Here is a 25820-nt window from a genome sequence, read left to right as displayed (position 1 = left end):
CTGTTTCCACACTGTCGGGATTCTATGAGTATCTAAGGATTGTGGATGCAAATTCAATTGCAATATTCAGAACTGATTTAGAAAAATACTTTCAGAGGAAAACTGCAACGATGTGGGAAAATTCAGGGAGATGAGAGTGAAAAATAGTTCATGCAAATTCAATGGGCTGAATGACTTTTTTTAAACTATTTTATAATTTCATAAATCTCCCAACTACATACGTACACTACTCTTATACAAAGTGATAGTTGTTTTGAAAATTAATCTTAAATGATTCTAATTAATTTAGTAATTTTAAGCCTGAATGGGTTCAATGGCTCTAACAAAGGTACAGAGAATGCTGGAGAAACTCAACAGCTCTGGCAGAATCTGTGGAGCAAGAAACAGTTAAAAAAAATCAAAGTGTATGCTCAACACCACTTTCTCAAGGGCAGCTGGAGATGGGCACTAAATTGATCCTGGCATTTCCAGAATTATAATCATGTCCCAGAGAATAATCAACATCCAGAGCATTGAATAAAGTGGCTGGAGGAAGAGAGCTGGCAAAAAAAATGACACTAACTGGATGAGCGTTTCCAAATTGTACATCATTGCCTCATGATTACCTTCATCTACTGAGGATCTCAACTGCCAAATGACTTAACAATCTTAATATCAAACTATTACACAAAACATAAAAGGAAATCTGCATGCACTTGCTCTACGAAATCTTTCATTTTCATGCACTGACATCACAAATCCATTATTAAGCAAAAAAGCAAGAATCAATTATCCTTTCCCAGTTTCAATCTCTCTGCTGTTAAATGCTATGAAACATTTACACTCTCTCACTTTAACATCCACAGGATCTAAACCCCACATTCTAGGTCCAGTGGCCTTCTCATTCTCAGCTGGCAGCTGACAACTGTTAAGGCTGACCAGTCAGTCCTAAGACTCAAACAAACATACTGAATGCTTGTAAAGCTTACTTACCCTTTGACCATCTTTTCCCACCAAACCCGGAAAACCTTGAGGCCCTGCAGGACCCTGCAAGATAAACATTGGCAAATACCCCATGTCAACCTCATCTTGTTTCCAAGCATTTGGCACTTCATCATCACATCAAGGTAGAGTTGCTAACCCTCCGCAGGAATGCTCTGAGAGTATCAAGGGATAGAAGATTAATCTCTTGACACTGCGAATGAGCACCACTTTTAAAAAAAATGTCACAAAGATATTCAAGGTGAGTAAAGGAGGCTCTTTTATTGTCCAAGGCGACAAAAGATGGAAAGTGTCCAAACAAAATAAATCAGGTAGCCAAGCATTTCTATGTGACTCAACGTCAGGGGAATCAGAGGGAGTGGCAGTACACAGAAGGACACGCACTGATTCAACAAAATATTATCATGTGTAATATTGTAAATTTACTCACCCTTTCTCCTTGTGGTCCTGGTAAACCATAGGTGCCAGGCTCCCCCTGCAAAAATATTGGTCAGATTAAAAATTGTCACTGAAATGTAAAGGGTTTAAATTATGAGGGTAGGTTGCATAAACTATGCTTGCTTTCCCTTCCATTTAGGCAATGAAGCCAGGCAGTCTAATCAATGTGTTTCAGAAACTTAAGATTTTGCTTGGCCCCCCCAGTCATCCACTAATCCAGCCCCCATTGACCTGAAATGATCTGAATGCGTTCTCCTTGACATCACCTGAACTCTGAAAAAGTGAGGAATGCAGATGCTGGAGATTAGAGTTGAGAGTGTGGTGCTGGAAAAGCAGAGCAGGTCAGCCAGCATCCAAGGAGCAAAAGCCCTTCATCAGGAATTCCTTGGATATTGCCTGACCTGCTGTGCTTTTCCAGCACCACACTCATGACCCTAACTCTCCCTACCCCTTCACTCACCTGCCATCCCATTTCCTCACCCCCGTCATCTTACTCCTTCACTCAATTGTCACTCTACACCCTCACCCCACCCCCCCCACCCCACTGCCATTCTACCTGCTCACACTCCTGCCACTATTCCTTATCACTTGGTTCCCCATGTCTTACCCACCTGCCATCCCCCTACTCCCACACCCACCTGCCCACTCACCTACCATCCTACACACTCACCTACCTGGCACACTACTTTCTCACCGACTAGCCATCCTGCCCCCTCAGCCACAGGTAAGATAAGATAAGATAGGATCACAGTCAGTCAGAGCTATTCTGACAGTAATCAAAAGATCTGACACTGATCAGAATCACAGCCATTATAATATGACATTCCTAGCCTTGCACCAGGTACACCACACACTCTGGTTTTTAACTCACTTTTACCTAATCCAGTATCAATGATCCCTTGATGGGTCAGTACATAATTGCAACACTCCCTGTGGTCCTGATCCAAACAAGGCCTCAGAGTACTGAAGACATTTGAGAGGCTCCAATTGGCAACAGTCATCTTGGGAAGGAGACACTCATCCAACATTTCCATTCATATACCTGGCCACTGCTTGGATATCTTTGCAGGAAGAGACACCAAGGTGGATTTCCTACTTATCCATGATGGAAAATTGTCAAAAGTGGATTAAGAGACTGTCTTAACAACATTGGAAAGAACAATCAGGATGCAATGTCTAACAAGCAGCCATTTTACCAGCAGCCACCAAAAGCAAAGTTGGCTTGTGGACTTTAGGCAAAGACTGAGTTCGGAGAGCAGGAGAATTGGAGGAGGAGTTTACAAATTCACCCATCCTCAATGATGGAAGACCCCAACATTTCAGTCCTAAAGATATGGCTGAAGAATTCGCAGCAATCTTCAGCCAGAAGTGCCTAGTGTATGATCCATTGCGTTCTCCTCCAATGGTCCCCAGCATTACAGATACTAGTCTTCAGCACATTCGACTCACTACACACGGTATCAAGGAATAGTTGGAGATACTTGATACTGCAAAGGCTATAGGTCCTGACAACAGTACAGAAGACATGTTCTCCAGACCTTGCCACTCACTAGCCAAGCTGTTCTATTACAGTTACAACACTGGCATTTTCCTGACAATGCGGAAAATTACTCAGGTATGTCCTGTAGATAAAATGCAGGAAAAATCTAACCCAGTCAATTACTGCCCCATCAGCCTACTCTCAATCATCAGTTAAGTGATGGAAGGTGGTCATCAACAGTGCTATCAAGCATCATCTCAGCAATAACCTGCAAAGTGACCTCATTACAGCCTTGGTTCAAACATGAGCAAAAGAGTTGAATTCCAGAGGTGAGATGAGGGTGACAGTCCTTGACATCAAAGCTGCATTCAATTGAGCGTAGCATAAAGGAAGCCTAGCAAAACTAATGGGTACCAGAGGCAAACTCTCTGGTGGTTGGAGTCATACCTGGCAGATAGGAAGATGGTTGTTGTTGTTGTAGGTCAGTCTTCTCAGCCTCCAGGACATCTCTGCAGGAGTTCTTTGGGGCACTGTCTCAGGCCTGTCTCAGTTGCTTTATCATTGACCTTCCCTCCATCATTCAGAAGTGGGGAATGGTCATTGATGATTACACAATGTTCAGCATCATTCGTGAATCGTCAGATACTAAAGCAGTCCACGTTTAAGTGTAACAAGTTCCAGACAATATCCAGACTTGGGCTGATAAGAGGCAAGTAACATTCATGCCAACAAATGCCAGGCCTTGACTGTCACCAATAAGAAACAATCTAACTATGGCCCTTTGAAATTCAATGGTATTACAATTACTGAATCTTCTACTATTGACATCCTTGGGGTTACAACTGTAAAAATCTAAACCGGACCCATGACATAAACACAGTAACTGCAAGAGAAATTCAGAGGTTCGGAATACTATGCTGCATAACTCACCTCCTGACTCTCTAAAGGATGTCCACCATCTACAAGGCTTAAGTCAGGAGTGTGATGGAATGTTCCCCACTTGTCTGGATGAGCGCAGTTGCAACAACACTCAAGAAGCTTGACACCATCCAGGACAAAGCAGTCTAATTGAGTGGGGCGGCATTCACAAACATCCATTCCCTCCACCACCACTGCTCAGTAGCAGCTGTATGTACAATCTAAAGTCATAGATCAGACAGCATGGAAACAGATCCTTCAGCCCAACTAGTTCACGCTAACCACATTCCAAAACCAAACTAGTCCCACTGCCCGCATTTGGCTGATATCCCTCCAAACCTTTCCTATTCATGTACTTATCCAAATGTCTTTTAAATGTTATAACTGTACCTGCATCCATCACCTCTTCTGGCAGTTCATTCCACATATGAACCACTCTCTGTGTTAAAAGGTAGCCCCTCATGTTCTTTTCAATTATTTCTCCTCTCACCTTAAAAATATGCCCCCTAGTTTTGAACTCCACTACCCTCATTTTTAATAAACCTCTATAAAGTAACCCCCAACTCATTGTCTCAAACTGCGCCTGTCCCACCGAACTCATCTCTTCCTAGCTTGACACCGTCCTGTCTCCCTTAGTACAGGAACTCTCCACCTACATTTGTGACACCATCCATACCCTTTTCACCTCCTCCAAGATTTTTGTTTCCCTGGCCCTCAATGCATCATCTTCACCATGGACATCCAGTCCCTGTACACATTGATCCACCACGACAAAGGTCTCCAAGCCCTCAGTTTCTTCCTCTCACGCCATTCCAACCAGTAGCCGGCCATCAACACTCTCATCCGTCTGGCTGAACTGGTCCTCACCCTCACCAACTTCTCTCTCCAATCATCCCACTTCCTCCAAACCAAAGGGGTAGCCATGGGCACCCACATGGGCACCCACATGGGACCTGTTTGTCAGATTATGTGGAACAGTCCATCTTCCCCAGTCACACCAGCACCACTCCCACCTGTTCCTCTGCTACATCGATGACCATATCGGCACCGCCTCGTGCTCCCACGAGGAAGTTGAACAGTTCATCAACTTTACCAACACCTTCCACCCCGCCCTCAAATTCACCTAGACCAACTCAGCAACTTCCCTCCACTTCCTCTCCATCATCATCTCTGGTGACCGACTAACCACAGACATATACTACAAGCCCACCGACTCCCACAGCTACCTAGACTACACCTCCTCCCACCCTATCTCCTGTAAAAATGCCATCCCTTATTCCCAATTCCTCTGCCTCCACTGCATCTGTTCCCAGGATTACAATTCCATCTCAGAAAGTCCCAAATGGCCTCCTTCTTCAGCGATCGCAACTTCCCTTCCCAAGTGGTTGATGATTCCCTCCAGCATATCTCCTCCACTACACTCACCACTGCCCTTGAACCCAACGCCTCCCAATGCATCAACGACAGAGCCCCCCTGGTCCTCACCAGCCCACACCCCACTCCTGGCACCTTTCCCTGCCACCGCAGGAAGTGCAAAACCTGTACCCACATCACTGCCCTCACCTCCATCCAAGGCCCCAAGGGATCCTTCCACATCCGTCAGAAATTTACCTGTACCTCTACCAATGTCATCCACTGCATCAGTTGCACCTGGTGTGGTCTACTCTACATCAGGGAGACAGGATGCCTTCTTGCAGATCTCTGGGACAACTGCACCAACCAACCCCACCACCCTGTGGGTGAACACTTCAACTCCCCCTCCTACTCCGTCAAGGACATGCAGATCCTAAATCTCCTCCACTGCCAAACTGTTACTATCCGATGCCTGGAGGAGGAATGCCTTATATTCCGCTTCGGGACTCCGTAATCACACGTAATAAATGTGGATTTCAACAGGTTCCTTATTTCCCTCCCCTCACATTATCCCAGTCCCAAATTTGGCACCGTCCTCCAGACCTGTCCATCACGGTTCCCTCTGACCTATCACCTTCTCCCTCACCTTCCTCCACCTATTGCTTTCCCAGGTACCTCCCTCCAAACCCAACCCCCTCCATTTATCTCTCAGCCCTGATCCACAGGCTTCATTCCTGATGAAGGGCTTATACCCGAAACATCAATTCTCCTGCTCCTCGGATGTTGCCTGACTGGCTGTGCTTTTCCAGCACCACACTCTCGACTCCAACCCCCCAACCTCCACCGCTTCAGTTAAAAAAGTCCCAGCCTATCCAGCCTACCTTTATAATGCAAACCCTCCTTTCCTTGTAACATCCTGGTAAATCATTTCTGACTGCTCTCCAATTTAATAATATCCTTCTTATTGCAGGGCAACCAGAATTGTACACAGTGCTCCAGAAGAGGCCTCAGAAATGTCCTGTTCAATCTCAACATAACATTCTAACTTCTATACAGGTAGTTCTCCTATAACACCATAGTTGTGTTCTAGTGAAACCTCGCTCAATAGAAAATTGCTTAATAGAAATGATGGAGCCAATCTTAAAAGTGGGATTAGGAGCAGACCAGCAAGATTTATCACTCATGATTGCTCAAAAATCACCCAAAAGTCTAATGCAAAGTATAGCACAGCTTGAATGAAAATTGAGATCATATTTATTAATGAAACAAAAGTAAATTTTGACACAGTACATTTAAGAAATGTAAGAAAGCTGCTGTCTGTACAGTAGCTCTCACAGAAAGCTGCGCTGTCGAGAGTTGAAATTGCACAAACGCAGAATGGCATGGACATTAATGTATGCGCAGAATGGCATGGACATTAGTGCATGTGCAGCATGGCATAGACATTAACGCATGCGCAGAATGGCATAGATATTAGCACATGCGCAGAGTGGCATAGACATTAGCACATGTGCAGAATTGCATGGACATGGGTACGTGCGCAGAATGGCATATACTTTAACATGTGCGCTGTCGAGAGTTGAAATTGCACAAACGCAGAATGGCATGGACATTAATGTATGCACAGAATGGCATGGACATTAGTGCATGTGCAGCATGGCATAGACTTTAACGTATGTGCAGAATGGCATGGACATTAGCGCATGTGCAGAATGGCATAGACATTAGCACATGTGCAGAATGGACATGAGTGTATGTGTAGAATGGCATAGACATTAATGTATGTGCAGAATGGCATGGACATTAACACATGTGCAGAATGGCATGGACATTAGCGCATGTGCAGAATGGCATAGACATTAGCGCATGTGCAGAATGGACATGAGTGTATGTGTAGAATGGCATAGACATTAATGTATGTGCAGAATGGCATGGACATTAACACATGGGCAGAATGGCATAGACATTAGCACATGTGCAGAATGGCATGGACATTAGCGCATGTGCAGAATGGCATAAACATTAGTGCATGTGCAGAGTGGCATAGATATGAATGTAAGCGCAGAGTGGCATGGACATGAGTGTGCGCGCAGATTGGCATAGACATTAGTGCATGCGCAGAATGGCATGGACATGAGAACGTGCGCAGAATGGCATAGACTTTAACGTATGTGCAGAATGGCATGGATATTAGCGCATGTGCAGAATGGCATAGACATTAGCGCATGTGCAGAATGGACATGAATGTATGTGTAGAATGGCATTAGACATTAATGTATGTGCAGAATGGCATGGACATTAGCACATGTGCAGAATGGCATGGACATTAGCGCATGTGCAGAATGGCATAAACATTAGTACATGTGCAGAATGGCTTAGATATGAGTGTATGCGCAGAGTGGCATGGACATGCGTGTGCACGCACAATGGCATAGACATTAATGTATGTGCAGAATGGCATACACATCAATGTATGTGCAGAATGGCATGAACATTAGTGCATGCGCAGAATGGCATAGATATTAATGTATGTGCAGAATGGCATAGACATTAGTGCATGCGCAGAATGGCATGGTCATGAGTGTATGCACAGAATGGCAGGGACATTAGTGCATGTGCAGAATGGCATAAACATTAGTGCATGCGCAGAATGGCATGGACATTAATGTATGTGCAGAATGGCATGGACATTAGTATATGCGCAGAATGGCATGGACATGAGTGGATGCGCAGAATGGCATAGACATTAATGTATGAGCAGAATGGCAGAGACATTGGTGCATGCGCAGAATGGCATGGACGTTAGTGCATGCACAGAATGGCATGGACATTAGCGCATGTGCAGAATAGCATAAACATTAATGCATGTGCAGAGTGGTATAGACATGAGTGTATGCGCTGAGTGGCGTGGACATGAGTGTGCGCGCAGAATGGCATAGACATTAGTGCATGCGCAGAATGGCATGGACATGAGAACGTGCGCAGAATGGCATAGACTTTAACGTATGTGCAGAATGGCATGGACATTAGCGCATGTGCAGAATGGCATAGACATTAGCACATGTGCAGAATGGCATGGACATTAGCGCATGTGCAAATGGCATAAACATTAGTGCATGTGCAGAACGGCATAGACATGAGTGTATGCGTAGAGTGGCATGGACATGAGTGTGTGCGCAGAATGGCATGGACATTAGCGCATGTGCAAATGGCATAGACATTAGCACATGTGCAGAATGGCATAGACTTTAACGTATGTGCAGAATGGCATGGACATTAGTGCATGCGCAGAATGGCATAGACATTAATGTCTGTGCAGAATGGCATAGACATTAATGTCTGTGCAGAATGGCATGGACATTAGTATATGCGCAGAATGGCATGGACATGAGTGGATGCGCAGAATGGCATAGACATTAATGTCTGTGCAGAATGGCATGGACATTAGTATATGCGCAGAATGGCATGGACATGAGTGGATGCGCAGAATGGCATAGACATTAATGTCTGTGCAGAATGGCATGGACATTAGTATATGCGCAGAATGGCATGGACACGAGTGGATGCGCAGAATGGCATAGACATTAATGTATGCGCAGAATGGCAGAGACATTAGTGCATGCGCAGAATTGAATGGATATAAGTGAATGAGCAGAATGGCATAGACATTAGTGCATGCGCAGAATGGCATGGACGTTAATGTCTGTGCAGAATGGCATGGACATTAGTACATGCGCAGAATGGCATGGACATGAGTGGATGCGCAGAATGGCATAGACATTAATGTCTGTGCAGAATGGCAGAGACATTAGTATATGCGCAGAATGGCATGGACATGAGTGGATGCGCAGAATGACATAGACATTAATGTATGCGCAGAATGGCAGAGACATTAGTGCATGCGCAGAATTGAATGGATATAAGTGAAAGAGCAGAATGGCATAGACATTAGTGCATGCGCAGAATGGCATGGACGTTAATGTCTATGCAGAATGGCATGGACATTAGTATATGCGCAGAATGGCATGGACATGAGTGGATGCGCAGAATGGCATAGACATTAATGTATGAGCAGAATGGCAGAGACATTAGTGCATGCGCAGAATTGAATGGATATAAGTGAATGAGCAGAATGGCATAGACATTAGTGCATGCGCAGAATGGCATGGACGTTAGTGCATGCACAGAATGGCATAGACATTAGCGCATGTGCAGAATGGCATAAACATTAGTGCATGTGCAGAGTGGCATAGACATGAGTGTATGCGCTGAGTGGCATGGACAAGAGTGTGCGCGCAGAATGGCATAGACATTAGTGCATGCACAGAATGGCATGGACATGAGAACGTGCGCAGAATGGTATAGACTTTAACGTATGTGCAGAATGGCATGGACATTAGCGCATGTGCAGAATGGCATAGACATTAGCACATGTGCATAATGGCATGGACATTAGCGCATGTGCAGAATGGCATAAACATTAGTGCATATGCTGAATGGCATAGACATGAGTGTGCGCGCAGAATGGCATAGGCATTAGTGCATGTGCAGAATGGCATAGACATCAATGTATGTGCAGAATGGCATGAACATTAGTGCATGCGCAGAATGGCATAGACATTAGTGGGTGCGCAGAATGGCATAGACATTAGTGGATGCGCAGAATGGCTTGGACATTAGTGGATGTGTAGAATGGCATGGACATTACTGTATGTGCAGAATGGCATGGACATTAGTGGATGCGCAGAATGGCATAGACATTAATATATGCGCAGAATGGCTTGAACCTTAGTGAATGCGCAGAATGGCATGGACATTAATGTATGCACAGAATGTAATGGACTTTAGTGTATGCACAGAATTGCATTGACATTAATGTATGTGCAGAATGGCATGGACATTAGTGTATGTGCAGAATGGCATGGACATTAGTGGATGCGCAGAGTGGTGCAGACATTGGTGCATGCGTAGAACAAAGCGCACAAACCGATCCTTGTTGGAATCGTGCTGTTGCTAATAGAGGTAAGCATTCTACAAAATACCATTACCTAATGCTTCAGCAATGTTATAACCAAATCGCCCTGCCAAAGCATGCGTTATCCCAGAACTACCTCTGTTCAAAGATCCGACCAATGAAGGCAAGCATGCTAAATGCCTTCTTAACCATTCTGTCTACATGTGACACAAATTTCGAAGAATTATGTATCTGAACCTCTAAGTCTCTCTGTTCTACAACACTACGCAAGGCCCTACGAATAACTACGTAAGTCCTCCCCTCGTTTGTTTTACCAAAATGCAATAACTCACATTTATCCAAATTAAACTGCATCTGTCACTCCTCAGCCCATTGACTGAATTGATCAAGAGTTCTTTGTATTCTTAGATAACTTTCTTCACTGTCCACTATGCCCCCAATTTTAGATGCCCTGCAGGAATTTATTAAAGGTCCTCAGACAGCATCTTTGAAACCCATAACAACTTGCATTTAGAAGAACAAGGGCAGCAGAAACATAGGAGCATCTTCCAGTTCCCCTACAAGCCACTCATCACCCTGACTTGGCAATATATTGCGTATGGCCTGCAGCAGTTCAAGAAGGATTCTCACCATCACCTTGTAAAGTGTCAGTAGGGACTGGCAGTACATGTTGACCAGCCAGTGATATCCACATCTCACAAATAAATATAAAAATAGTGGAAAAGAGGAATTAAAACTCAAGATCAGCTATGATGTATTGAATGGTGAAGCAAGCTCAACAGGCTGAATGGTCTCTTCCTGTTATAAGCATGAGATCAAAAGTGTTGGGACAAGACGTGTGGGAGCACAGAAACCATTTGGGTAGAATAGCCCATACATGCTGTAATGTATTCTATAATATTAATGCCCTGGTATGGATTAGTCAGCAAGGAATAAAAAGAAACTGGGTCAGGTTTTTGTTTAAATGGACTTATGATTAATTATTAATGTAAATATAATTATTGCATCTTGAGTACACAATCGTATCTGGAGTGTTATGCTTCACAACAGTGGAGCAACTGGTTCTGAAGATGAATGAGGGTGGGAGGGATTAGTTGGCTTTGAGTCAATGGCATTCATTTTGCATTGCACCAAGCTTGCCAAGTGTCTGGCTATGTCTTTAATGTAGTTGTGAGAATATTGCTGGCATGAATGGTTAAATTCTGTTATGTGTCAGATTGTGAATGCATGAGTTACTCAGAGTGTTTTTAGCACTCTCTCAGTAACCAGCTGAAGATATATTTTGCATGCCTTGACTTCAGACTCAATAACTTCTCATGTTCAATCTTCCCTGTTTCCTCTCTGAGTGCTGGCACTCAGTTGTTTCCCTCAGGTTTTGACATATTCAGTGACACTATGTCAATACAGTTTTTCCTCATTCACTCACTGTCTAAGCAGTGGCCTTACTTCCACTTCCCTCAGCCTTCAAGATTATTCAATTTTTAAACATTCAAGTAATTCTGGAGTTGAACCTTGAACACAGGAAACTAGGAGCAAGAGAAGGCCATTCAACCCCTTGAGCCTCTGCCTCTATTTAACTAGATCATGGCTGGTCATCTTTCTCAACACCATTTTTGTGCACTATTAAGGTCATAGGGCTCTACAGGATAGAAGAAGGCCCTTCAGCCCATTGTGTCCATGTTGATCAGAAACAATCACTTAACTACTCTGGTCCTATTTTCGCAGCACTTGGCCTTGCAAGCTTTGGCATCACAAGTGTACATCTAAACACTTCTATAATTTCTTGAGAATTTCTGTTTCTACTACATTTAGAGGCAGTGAGTTCTAGATTCCCGCGTCTAGGTGAAAAACATTTTCTTCACATCCCCTCTAAACCTTCTCCTTTTTCACTTAAATCTACACCCTCTAGTCATTGACCCCTCTACCAAGGGGAAATGTTTCTTCCCATCTTTGGAATTCTTTACTCCAGAGGATTATGGAATTCAAACCCCAGGGAAGGAGATAGAGATTTTTTTAAATTAGTAATGGGTTAAAGGACTATGGTGAATGGGCAAAAAAGTGGAGTTATGCCAAGGTGAGATCAGCCATGATCATATTGAATGGCAGAGCAGGTTTGAGGGATTGAATTGCCCACTCTTGCTCTTAGTTCTTATGTTTTGGTTACCAACATCTGTGTGACTGAAAATGGTTTCGCCCTTATTCATTCTTGTTAAAATCTTTCATAATTTTAAACACTTTCATTAAATGTGCCCTTCATCATTTCTATTCTAAGGAACCGACCTCGCATTTTTCAAAAATGGAAGTCATCAATCCATGCTACAGTTCTGTTACTCATCTCATTGTGTCTCCAAAATAGAAACCCTCTTCTAAAGTATGGTGTCCAGAATTAATCACAATGACTCCAGCTGGCTTCTGATCAGTGGCTCATAAAGACCTGGCATGAGCTTCTTTGCACTTGTACAGTCTGCCTTTATATATTTTTAAAATTTACTTATGGGACTTAGGCATGAAAAATCAGCCAAGGGCAAATAATCCACATCTTCCTGGCCAGAGGGCATTGGCTACCACATCCCACTGCCATACTGAATCATGGAGCAATTGGACTGGGTAAAACTGGTAACCAGAAATACCCTCCCCTCTCCCCCCAGTATCTACCATGGATGTACACTGTCAGAACTTCCTCAGGGACCTGAGGCACAGCAGCAACTCAAGATGAATGAGGCCTCTCCCTGTTTCAGAAGGTAACAACTGGCATGGACTCAAATCCTACATTTCTCCTTCCACCAAGCTATGGGATGCTGAGGCCAATGTTATTGCCCCTCTAAGATCAGCATCATTGGCTCAGAACAGGGATTGACCCTGACCTCATGCTGCTTCTCACTGTTCAGCTGATTACTTGGTGAGTAGTACATAACTTGTGTAACAAAATATAGTACTTACTGGTTCTCCTTTCAGTCCCTTGATCTGTAAAAGATAAAAAGGAGCTAATTAAATGTGAGGTACCCACGGTGCTAATCATTCATGTTTAGCTGTAATCACACTGAGAACATGCCAGAGATTGATTGTTGCCATTTGTGTAGACTGTAAAGAGTACTTGGGTGACTGATACAAGCTAAAAGGAATTCAGCTTTGGACAGAGACATCTTGCATGACTTACAATTCTTCAACTGTAAAGAAAAGTTCCATATACCACAGGTTAAACTCGCATACATATTTCCTTTGTCTGAAACTCTGCACAGCAGGCATTAATTCATTAATTTTTTTTTCCTCGGATTTTATCTAGTACCTTAGGATCTTTTTGTATCACTTGCAGGCACATAAACTATGGAAAATGTGGAATAGGAGCATTCATATTCTAGGTATAAGTGTATATGCAGCTGTAACTCTGGAGGCAATTAGATTGTAACTGGAGAATGGGGTTTGAGAGCAGTTATCTGAGGGCAAATCTACATCTAGCATGTGAAAAGGTTTTAAAGACCAGTTGATTAAAGTGCAGGACATGCATGCCTCTGCGAAACTGAAGGATAAGAATGGCAGGATTCAGGAACCATGGATGATAAGGGAAATTGTAAGTTTAGTCAAAAGGAAAAAGGAAGTATACAACAGGTCAAGGCAGCTACAAACTGATGAAACCCTTGAGGAGTGTAGAGAAATTGGGAAGGAGCTCAAACACAGAATTAGGAAGGTGAAAAGGAGCCATGAAATGTCTTTAGCAGACAGGGTCAAGTAAAATTCCAAAGCTTTTTACACATATATCAGAAGAAAGAGGGTTGCAAGGGTAAGAGTAGTTCCACTCAAGGACAAAGGAGGGAAGTTATGCATGGAGCCACAGGAAGTGGGAGAGATCTTTAATGAATACTTTATACTAGCGTTCACCAAACAAAAGTAGAAAAAAAGATGGTAATTTAAGGCAGAAATTCAGAGAGCTAGGATGAAAACTTAGTGCTAGAATAGAGTTGATATCTCTGGTTTGTTGCCTGTACTATGTGCTAGTGAGGCGAGGAATAGGGACAGAGGAATTAAACATGAGGCTACAGGGATGGTGCAGGAGGGAGGATTTTAGATACCTGGATAATTGGGGCTCATTCAGGGTACGTGGGACCTCTACAAAGAGGATGGTCTACACCTGAACCAAAGGGGTACCAATATCCTGGGAGGGAAATATGCTAATGCCATTCGGGAGGGTCTAAACTAACTCAGCAGGGGGATGGGAACTTACATTGTAGTTCCAGTGTCTAGGAGTTGAGAGTAGTGAGATCAGAAATATGGTTTCAAGGTCGCAAGAGTTCACCGGCAAGCAGGAAGATGGTTTGAAATGTGTCTACTTCAATGCCAAGAACATCTGGAATAAGGTAGGTGAACTTGCAGCATGGGTTTGTACCTGGGACTTCAATGTTGTGGCCATTTTGGAGACATGGATACAGCAGGGACAGGAATGGTTGTTGCAGGTTCCAGGATTTAGATTGTTCAGTAAGTACAGAGAAGATGGTAATCAAGGTGGGGGTGTGGCATTTTTCATGAAGGACAGTATTATGGTAACAGAAAGGACGTATGAGAACTCATCTACTGAGGTAGTATGGGCTGAGGTTAGAAACAGACAAGGAGAGGTCACCTTGTTGGGAGTTTACTCCTCAGAGTTTAGGGCTCTGAATAATTCCAGGAATGTAGAGAAAGGATAGCAAAGATAATTCTGGATAGGAGTGAGCGTAACAGGGTAGTTGTTATGGGGGGACTTTAACATTCCAAATATTGAGTGGAAATACTATAACTCAAGTACTTTAGATGAGTCAGTTTTTAATCCAATGTGTACAGGAGGGTTTGCTGACATAGTATGTAGACAAGCCAACAAAGGGGCGAGGCTTCATTGGATTTGGTACTAGGTAATGAACCTGGCCAGGTGTTAGATTTGGAGGTAGGTGAGCACTTTGGTGATAGTGACCACAATTCAGTTATGTTTACTTTAGCAATGGAAAGGGATAGGTATATTATGCAGGGCAAGGGTTATTGCTGGGGTAAAGGCAATTACAATGCAATTAGGTAAGATTTAGGATGCATAGGATGGGGAATGGAACTGCAGGGGATGGGCATAATTGAAATGTGGAGCTTATTCAAGGAACAGTTACTGCGTGTCCTTGATAAGTATGTACCTGTCAGGCAGGGATGAAGTGGTTGAGCGAGGGAGCCATGGTTTACTAAAGAAGTTGAATCTCTTATCAAGAGGAAGAAGAAAGCTTATGATAGGATGAGACATGAAGACTCAGTTAGGGTGCTTGAGTTAGCCAGTTAGCCAGGAAAGACCTAAAGACAGAGCTAAGAAGAGCTAAGAGGGAACATGAGAAGTTCTTGGCGGATAGGATCAAGGAAAACCGGAAAGTTTTTTCTAGGTATATAAGGAATAAAAGAATGACTAGAGAAAGATTAACGCCAATCAAGGATATTAGTTGAAGGTTCTGCGTGGAGTCTGAGGAGATAGGAGAAGTGCTAACTGAATTTTTTCTGTCAGTATTCACACTGGAAAAAGACAATGTTGTCGAGGAAAATACTGAGATCATCTAGAAAGGAATACATTGATTAAGGATAGTCAACACGGTTTTGTGAAGGGTAGGTCGTGCCTCACAAACCTTATTGAGTTCTTTGAGAAGGTGACCAAACAGGTGGATGAGGGTAAAGTGGTTGATGTGGTGTATATGGATTTCAGTAACGTGTTTGACAAGGTCTCCCATGGTAGGCTATTGCACAAAATATGGAGGCATGGGATTGAGGGTGATTTAGCAGTTTGGATCAGAAATTGGCTAGCTGAAAGAAGACAGAGGGTGGTGGTTGATGGGAAATGCTCATCCTCGAGTTCAGTTACTAGTGGTGTACTGCAAGGATCTGTTTTGGGGCTACTGCTGTTTGTCAATTTTATAAATGACCTAGATGAGGGTGTAGAAGGATGTGTTAGAAAATTTACGGTTGACACTAAGGTCGGTGGAGTTGTGGACAGTGCTAATGGATGTTGTAGTTTACAGACGCACATGGATAAGCTGCAGAGCTGTGCTGAGAGATGGCAAATGGAGTTTAATGCGGAAAAGTGTGAGGTGACTCACTTTGGAAGGTGCAACAGGAATAAAGAGTACTGGGCTAATGGTAAGATTCTTGGTAGTGTAGATGAGCAGAGAGATCTCAGTGTCCGTGTACACAGATCACTGAAAGTTACCACCCAGGTTGATAGGGTTGTTAAAAAGGCATATGGTGTGTTAGCTTTTATTGGTAGAGAGATTGAGTTTTGGAGCCACAAGGTCATGCTGCAGCTTTACAAAACTCTGGTGCGACCGCACTTGGAATATTGCGTACAGTACTGGTCACCGCATTATAGAAAGGATGTGGAAGCTTTGGAGGGGATTCAGTGGTGATTTACTAGGATGTTGCCTGGGATGAAGGGAAGGTCTTATGAGGAAAGGCTGAGGGACTTGAAACTGCTTTTGTTAGAGAGAAGAAGGTTGAGAGGTGACTTAATTCAGACATACAAGATAATCCGAGGGTTAGATATGGTGGACAGTGAGAGCCTTTTTCCTCAGATGGTGATAGCTAGCACGAGGGGACATAGCTTTAAATTGAGGGGTGATAGATATAGGACAGATATCAGAAGTAGTTTCTTTATTTAGAGAGTAGTAGGGATGTGGAACGCACTGCCTGCAACAATAGTAGACTCGCCAACTTTAAGGGCATTTAAATGGTCAATGGATAGACATAAGGATGAAAATGAAATAGTGTAGGATAGATGGGCTTCAGGTTTGTTCCACAGATCGGCACAACATCAAGGGCCAAAGGGCCTGTACTGCGTGTTATGTCCTATGCTCTACGTTCTAGAAGAAAATGACTGATGTTGAGGTCAGAGCTGAGTGTGTGTATACTCTGGAGAATGTCAGTACATTGGAGGAGGAAGTTTTGGGTATACTAAATTGTATTAAGGTAGACAAGTCCCAAGGCCAGATGGGATTTATCTTAGGTTACTATGCGAGGCAAGTGGAGAAATAGCTGAGGTATTAGCAGATATCTTCACATCCTTTTTGACCACAGGTGAGGTTCCAGAGGACTGGAGATTAACCAATGATTTTCCCTTGTTTAAGACAGGAAGCAGGGATAACTGATGAAATTATACGCCAGTGAGCCTGATGTCTGTGGTGGAAGCTCTTGAAGAAGATTCTGAGGGACAAGATATATGCACACTTGGAAGAAAATGGACTAGCTAATGACAGGCAGAATGATTTTGTATTGGGAAGTTCATATCTTTCCAACCTGTCTGAATCTTTTGAAGAAATGACAAAGATAACTGATGAGGAAAGGGCTGTGGATATAGTTCATATAGAGTTTAGTAAGGCATTTGATGAAGTTCCGCATGGCACAAAAACTAAAATCATATGAGGTTTGGGGTAAGCTGGCTAGATGGATTCAAAACTGGCGTGGTCATAGAAGACAGAGGGTAGTGATAGAAGGATGCTTTTCAGAAACCGATAAGCAGTGGTGTTCCATAGGGAGCAGTCTTAGGTCCTCTGCTGCTTGTAGGATATATAAATGCTCTTGAAGAAAATTGTTGGTGGTCTGATTAGTAAGTTTAAAAATGATGTGAAGATTGGTGGAGTTGCTTACAGTTAAAGGATACAACAGGATATTGATAGATTGTCGATGGGCACAGAATGACAGATGGAGTTTAATCCAGACAACTGTGAAGTGACGCATTTTGGAGGATCAAATTTAGGTGTAAATTATACTGTAAATAGCAGAACCCTTAGGAACATTAACATACAGATGGACCTGGGCGTGCAGGCCCACAGTTCCCTAAAAGTGGCAACGCAGGTGGCCAAGGTGATTAAGAAAGCATAGAGCACAACAGTTCACATAACGTGCAACTATGTAAAATCCTTGTTAGGCTGCATTTGGAGTATTGTGTGCTGTTTTGGATACCACACTACCACAATGACATGGAAGCTTTGGAGAGAGTACAGAGAAGGTTCACCGGGATGTTGCCTGGTCTCAAAGGCATTGTCTATGAGGAAATGTTAAAAAGACTAGGAAAGACAGCAGCTGAGAGGAGAGCTGATTGAGGTCTACAAAATTATGAGAGGCATAAATAGCGTAGATAGTCAGGTTTTTTCCTAGGGTTGAAGTTTCAATTACAAGAGGGCAGACATTCAAAGTGAGAGGGGGAAAGTTTAAGGGAGATGTGCAAGGGAAGGTTTTCATGCGGAGAGTGGTAGGAGCCTGGAACGCATTGCTAGAAGAGGTGATGGAAGCAAGTACATTGATGACATTTAAGAGGCATCTGGATGGTTACATGAGTAGAGAGGGAATAGAGGGATACGGATCAAGTAAGAGCAGATGGTTTGTTTTTTAGTTTAGTTAGGATGCGATGATTGGCACAGGCTTGGCAGACTAAAGGGCCTGTTCCTGTGTCATCCTTCTCTTTCGTTCTTTGTTCTTTTGTTAATCTCAGTTAATACGGGAATTGAATCCATGACGCTGATCATCCAGCAACTGAACTAAAAGACTCCAGTGTGGTATGAAACTCCACTTGGGAGGAACAGAACTCTCACTACACATCCTGGCAAAGATATGGCAATGACGAAAAACAGCCCTCTTTCACCCTAAGGACCAAGGTCCTCAATGTATGGTACATAATTAGAAATTGCTTGGAAAACTCAGCAAGTCTAGCAGAATCTGTGGAGAGATAGCAGAGTCAACATTTTGGGTCTAGTAATCCTTCATCCATTACAATTGCCACAGATACTGCCACACCTGTTGAGTTACTCCAGAAATTTCTATTTTTGTTTCTGATTTCCAGCATCTGCAGTTCTTTGTTTTACCTTAATGAGTGGTGTTTTTAATGCCTTTTTTTTTGCAAACTCACCAATCTCAGATACAGGACTGGTAAACTACCAGTAGATTAAAATTACTTAGAAACTGAAGTTAACATATATGCTGTACGCCTCACAGGACAACTGAACAAACACATCTGCTTTAGGGATTCATCAACCATTGCTACTCATAGCAACTCCAGCTACAAAAGTTTACAGCTAGCCACATATTGCTTTACACCTTGGTTTCTCAATGACATAGGTACAACTTTGTCCATGTTCTCTTAAAATATCGCAATAAAAAGGGCAGTTCCAAGAATCATAACAAACAAAACTCGCTCCCTAACAGCACAGTTGGTCTTCCTACACGACAAGAATGGCAGCGATTCAAGAAGAAAGCTCACTAACACCTTCTCAAACACAACTTGGGATCTGTCATAAATGCTGGGCCAACCAGTGATGCCCACATCCCATGAACAAATTAAAAACAAGTTGAGTTAAAGCAAGAAGTTAGGTGAAGTCAGGTTTAGGCTTCAAAATTTCGGTTAATAGTTTTGCATGGCCTTCAGTAGCATATGATAAATGCTAGTATTTATCCAAACATCTGTGGAGCTGAAGGTTAGTAGATGGTAAAAAAAAAATTAAATGAGTTAAAGCTTGAATTTTTGTAAACATGGATGGCTTCTCTATCATTAGAAAAATGGCTTCAGAGGCCTGGATCTCGAGGTCTCACCCCTACACTCAGCATTTACCATTATCACAGGAAGAAGTTGGGGAGCAGCTTCCAATTTGCACGTCCATAATTAACATAGCTCCATATGTTAAAGTCTCCATTGAGATTGTTAAAAAATAGATATCAATGTGTACAAGATATCCTTAAGCTCACTGGAACTGTCAACAGATCTGTCAAAAGCCCCTGTAGAGACATTTAAAATTCCTGCTCCTTAAATATTTGAAGAATATTCAGTGGTTAGCACTGCAGCCTCACAGCACCAAGGTCCCAGGTTTGGTTCCAGCCTCGGGCGACTGTCTGTGAGGAGTTTGCACATTCTCCCTGTGTCTGCATGGGTTTCCTCCAGGTGCTCTGGTTTACTCCCACAGTCCAAAGATGTGGAGGTCAGGTGAATTGGGCATGCTAAATTGCCCATAGTATTAACATTAGTCAGAGGGAAATGAGTCTGGATGGGTTACTCTTCGGAGGGTCAGTGTGGACTGGTTGGGCTGAAAGGCCTGTTTCTACATTGTAGGGAATCTAATCTAAAGTCTGAAATGATAAAAGGTATTTTATTTTTCATTCTAGGTTGACCTTAGTTTAAGGGCTTTCATTCCAGGATACATAACTAATTTCACAATCTTTCATTTTCACAGTGAGGTGCCTCTCAGTACATAGTTTGATCGACAGTTCCAAATGTTTACAGTCCCTTTGAAGTCAGACTGTGGATTCCAGTGCATATTTTGATAAGGGCATAAAGAACACTGACTACAATGTGCGGGCTTTTTATTAATAATGGTATACTTTTTTGAAGTACTAAATTCATCAATGACAGTTAAGAACATTTTTAATGTGAACATGGTGACATGGTGGACACTGGATGATTTGGCATTATTAACATAACGAAAAAGGGTTGTGTGGAGGGGAATGGGTTGGCATGAGTAAGCACTAACTTACCATGGAGTCTATAAAGGATCATGGAAGGTGGGTGAATGGTAAAAAGGCTGGCTAGGCGGACATGTGGAACCAGAAGGGATGATGGGGAGAGAGGGATGGAACAGAGTGCATTGGGCCACTTCTTCTGATGTAGTTGGTTTCTATCCCTCTCACTAATGGATAAAGAAAGAAGGAAACCTCTTGTGTCTGCTTACTGCAGATATCACCCCCACCTCACCCCTGATTGTGAGTTGTTGATCAGCTCTGGGACAAGGACGTGAAATTAAAGGATCTAAATCATAATCATAAAGTTATAGTCCTCAACATCAACAGCAACCTTGTGGGATTCAGCTAACACTTAGGTCTACTGGTTGTGCTGGTACAACCCACTGGGCATTACTCACTGTCTGGTCAGCCATTGTCAAAAGCTGTAGGATTAGCTGGTAAAGGTTTAAAGAGCTGATGATATCTAAGTTGGAAGAAAATGGGCTTATCAGTAATGGGCAGCATGGTTTTGTGCGGGGAAGGTCATGTCTTACAAACCTAATAGAATTATTTGAGGAAGTGACAAAGTTGATTGATGGGGGAAGGGCTGTAGATGTCATATATATGGACTTTAGTAAGGAATTTGATAAGGTTTCCCAATGGAGGCTGATGGAGAAGTTGAAGTTGCAGAGGGTCTAGGGTGTTCTAGCTAGATGGATAGAGAACTGGCTGGGCAACAGGGGACAGAGAGTAATAGTGGAAGGGAGTTTCTCAAAATGGAGACCTGTGACCAGTGGTGTTCCACAGGGATCTGTGCTGGGACCACTGTTGCTTGTGGTATATATAAATGATTTGGAGGAAAAGGTGTCGGTTGCCTGATTAGCAAGTTTGCAGATGACACCAAGATTGGCGGAGTAGCAGATAGTGAAGTGGACTATCACAGAACACAGCAGAATATCGATAAATTAGAGAGATGGGCAGAGAAATGGCAGATTGAGTTCAATCTGGGGAAATGCGACGTGATGGATTTTGGAAGATCAAATTCAAGAGCGAACTATACAGTAAATGAAAAGGTCCTGGGGAAAATTCAAGTACAGAGAGATCTGGGTGTTCAGGTCCATTGTTCCCTGAAGGTGGCAACACAGGTCAGCAAAGTGGTCAAGCAGGCATACGGCATGCTTTCCTTCTTTGGACAGGGTATTGAGTACAAGAGTTGGCAGGTCACGTTACAGTTGTATAGGACTTTGGTTCAGCCACATTTGGAACACTGCATACAGTTCTGGTCGCCACATTACCAAAAGGATGTGGATGCTTTGGAGAGGTTGCACAGAAGGTTTACCAGGATGTTGCCTGATAGGGAGGGCACTAGCTATGCAGAGAGGTTGAATAGATTAGGATTATTTTCATTGGAAAGACAGAGGTTGAGGGGGGGACCTGATTGAGGTCTACAAAATCATGAGAGGTGTAGACAGGGTGGATAGCAAGAAGCTTTTTCCCAGAGTGGGGAACACAATTACTAGGGGTCACGAGTTCAAATTGAGAGGGGAAAGGTTTAGGGAAGATATGCCAGCAGAGATGGTAGGGACAGGAACAATAGAGTCATTTAAGATGTAAGACAGATACATGAATGCGCAGAGAGCAGAGGGATACAGATTTTTAGAAAATAGGCCACGGGTTTCGATAGAGGATCTGGATTGGAACAGGCTTGGAGGGCCGAAGGGCCTGTTCCTGTGCTGTAATTTTCTTTGTTCTTTGTTCTTTGAGTGGTTGACTGCATATCATAGGTTAGTATTTCACAAAGAAGATGTCGAGGCTTACTAGCCACATACATTACAACAATGACTTTACATCAAACATACTTCTTAGCATAGTCCTGAGGTGTGAACGGAATTATATAAATGTACATTTTCTCAACAGGGCATCAATCAGCCCACCACAGCCATTTTGGCTTTTGACAGAGCTCTCTCCCAGGCCCAACTCACCTGCAATATGGTGTATCCCTTAACCAAAGCTGTGCTTCACCCAAGAACTGAAGAGTCATACTAGACTCAGAATGTTAACACTATTTCTCTCTCCATCAATGCTGCTAGATCTGCTGAGTATCTCCAGCATTCTCTGTGTGTTTTTCACCAAAGTTGAGTTTGCCTCACACCCTAACCTGAACAGTCAGTACATTGTGATGGGATTCAGCTCAGCCAGATAAAAAAAGTACCGATTGCCTTTTGCTTCAATCACAATTTAACTCAATGCTCCTGTAATAAGGCAGACAGCCTTGTTTCTGGCTGTTTGATCCTACTGTTATTGGGTTCAGGGAATCAGTCTGGAAGAGTTAAACTTTCAACCCAAATACTAAATTTCCAGTGTAACAACCTGGATGTCCAAACTTCCTCAGAGTCCTAAGGGACATCTCATATTGAATCTGAGTCAGAAACCTTTCACAATGCTGGGAGATTTGGGCCCATCTGTTTCGCTGATGTTGACTGAAGGATGAGATCTATTGGCCAGGACACTTGGGATAATTACTCCCTGCTCTTCCTCAAAGTAGCTTTGGTGAGGGGTCAAGGATCGGGAGTAGAATCTTATACACTTGTTTGTGAGAGTCATCTGAAAGACAGCAGAGGAGTGTCAGCTTGGAGTGCTGTGCTCTGGGTCACATAGTACCTCAGTAGTTAGCACTATACTGCCTCACAATGCTGGGGACTTGGGTTCAATTCTAGCCTCTGGCAACTGTCTGTATGGAGTTTGCACATTCTCCCCATCTCCCTGTGAGTTTCCTCCGGGTGCTTCCGTTTCCTCCTGAAGTAGAAATATGTGTAGGTTAGGTGATTAGTCATGCTAAATTGCCCATAGTATTCAGGGATGTGCAGGCTAGGCAAATTAGTCATGGGAAATGCAGGGTTACAGGGTTAGGGTAGTGGGTGGTTTTCAGTGGGATGATCTTTGGTGTGGACTTGATGGCCAAATGGTCTTTTTCCACACTTCAGGGATTTTATGATTCTATGATCTAGAATAGGACTGGAACACCAAAGGCTTGCATCTCAAAATAAAGAAAATAACCAAACTGAGCCACAGACAGGGAGTGTAACAATTATCAACGCAGTGGGCCAAACCATAAATGTAATAAATTGACAATTACAATGTAGTACTTTAGAACAATACGGACAGGATATGGAATTATATTTATATATTTTGCAGGATACAACTTGTTGACAATGCCCTCAAGGATGCCTCCCAATTATATTTATTAGAAACATAGATGGAAATCTACCAAAGTGAAAAAATACCATGGTGGACATACACCTCAAATCCAGATTGCCCTCCCCAGTAGGTGGAGTGAGGAGAAAGAAATAATGATAGAAGATGGGGCATGAGAGAGACAGGGAGCTGTGAGGGTTTGGAGGGGGAGACGAGGAAGGAGATAAACAGAGGAAAATAGAGACAGGAGATAAGGAGGAAAGGAGAGAGCGAGAGAGAGGGAGAGAGGGAGAGAAAGAGGGAGAGAGGAAGAGGGAGGAATGCATAACAGAGCTGTGAGTGCCCTTTATTTCAAAAGGAACAGAGTATAAAAGTAAGGAGGTTTTACTAAGGGGAGAAAGTGAGGGCTGCAGATGCTGGAGATCAGAGCTGAAAATGTTTTGCTGGAAAAGCGCAGAAAAGCGCAGCAGGTCAGGCAGCATCCAAGGAACAGGAGAATCGACGTTTCGGGAATAAGCCCTTTTCCAGGAATTTCCTCATTCCTGAAGAAGGGCTTATGCCCGAAACGTCGATTCTCCTGTTCCTTGGATGCTGCCTGACCTGCTGCGCTTTTCCAGCAACACATTTTCAGCTCAGGTTTTACTAAGGGACTTACTTATCACAGAATCCCTCCATTAAGAAGCTGAGGAGGTTGGGCACGTACTCACTGGAATTTAGAAGATTGTGACGCCACCATTTTGAAACTTAAAATATGTTTAGAGGACTTGACAAAATAATGTAGAAATGTTGTTCCTCCTTGTGGAAGAGTCTAGGACCATGGACATAATCTCGGAATAAGGTGCTGCGCATTTAAACCAGCGATGGGGATGAATTTCTTTTCTCAGAGGGTAGTTAATCTGAATATTTTTACTACAAAGGGCTGTCAAAACTGGACCGTTACGTATATTCAAAACTGAGATAGGCAGACTTTTAGTCAGGAACAAAGGGAAATAACAGGTTCTAAGAAAAGGGAGGCAAGTGGAGGTTAGCCACGATCTAATTGAATAGCAGAGCAGACTTGATAGGTTGAAAGGCTTATTTCTGCTCCTACTTCTAACTTGAGAGTGCGAGAGTGATAGAAGGGTTGGGTGACAAGGAGAAAGGAAAGAGGAGGAGAAGATTGGGGAAAGGAAGATGGGGGAATGTTCAGTGTCAGGAACGTGACTTTGCAAAATCATCTCCATAGGACATTCCTGTCAAACGATACAAAGATCTCACACGTATCTTTCCGAGCACTGGATGTCTTTACCAACTCAGTGGGAAATATACCAGGAAGTATTCGTTGTAAAGCTATCATATAGCAGTGTACAGTTGCTTTGAAAGCAATTACTGGGATTTGGCAGCATTTGTCTTTCCCCTGAGCTTGTTTAAGCATGACTGTGGTATCCCAAAAATGTGCTGAGTCAGTGATTAAAAAATACAACTTCTGGCAACTGACCAAAGACACAGCTCCAGTACAAACACTTGGAGCCAGATTAGTGAATATTTGAAAAGTCCTCACTGAAACAAGTACATGAGTGAACAGGGGACAGATTGAATAACAGAGATGACCAGGACTGAGTTATGGAATGTATGCCAGTTGAATCTCTCACCTGTTGTTACCCCGAAAGGGGTAAGGCAGATCTTTACATGAACACCAGAGAGCTGAAGGCCCATTTGTACCATTCTGTGAATCAATCCATGAGATCTTGTAACTAACACTGTTGTAGAATGCACTGCTTCAGCATAAATGGAGCTGCATGCAGAGCTGTTTTCAGACAGTTATCTATTCCCTGAGAAGGAAGTTGGAAATTCAACCCAATATTGAAGAGAATCCTCTTTCTGTTAAAAGCAGAAAATGATTACTAATGTATAGACCTGGAGCTGCCAATTAACATCTGGATCAGCCAGTCAACATCTGGATCTGACAGCTAATAAGTGCTGACTGACAGATCAGATGTTAACAGACAGATGGAGTTAGATAGCTCCAGG

The 25820-nt window shown here is 43.1% G+C and overlaps 1 protein-coding gene across 2 annotated transcripts in view; it reads right to left on the bottom strand.

The window, feature by feature from the left end:
• The window catches only part of LOC122543221 (collagen alpha-1(XIX) chain), a 412403-nt gene that overhangs the window by 249550 nt on the left and 137033 nt on the right, over nt 1-25820 (bottom strand). For both annotated transcript variants that reach the window (XM_043681707.1, XM_043681699.1), the window contains exons 13-15: nt 13086-13109; nt 1412-1456; nt 973-1026 (exon numbers count right to left, since the gene is read on the bottom strand). In XM_043681707.1, the coding sequence (XP_043537642.1) occupies nt 973-1026; nt 1412-1456; nt 13086-13109 (123 nt within the window). The remainder of the gene's footprint in view (nt 1-972; nt 1027-1411; nt 1457-13085; nt 13110-25820) is intronic.

The sequence above is a fragment of the Chiloscyllium plagiosum genome, chromosome 3 (genome assembly GCF_004010195.1).
Source record: "Chiloscyllium plagiosum isolate BGI_BamShark_2017 chromosome 3, ASM401019v2, whole genome shotgun sequence".
In the NCBI taxonomy this organism is placed as follows: domain Eukaryota; kingdom Metazoa; phylum Chordata; class Chondrichthyes; order Orectolobiformes; family Hemiscylliidae; genus Chiloscyllium; species Chiloscyllium plagiosum.
Note: the sequence above shows the minus strand (reverse complement) of the source record. Positions and strands in the feature narration are given on the sequence as shown.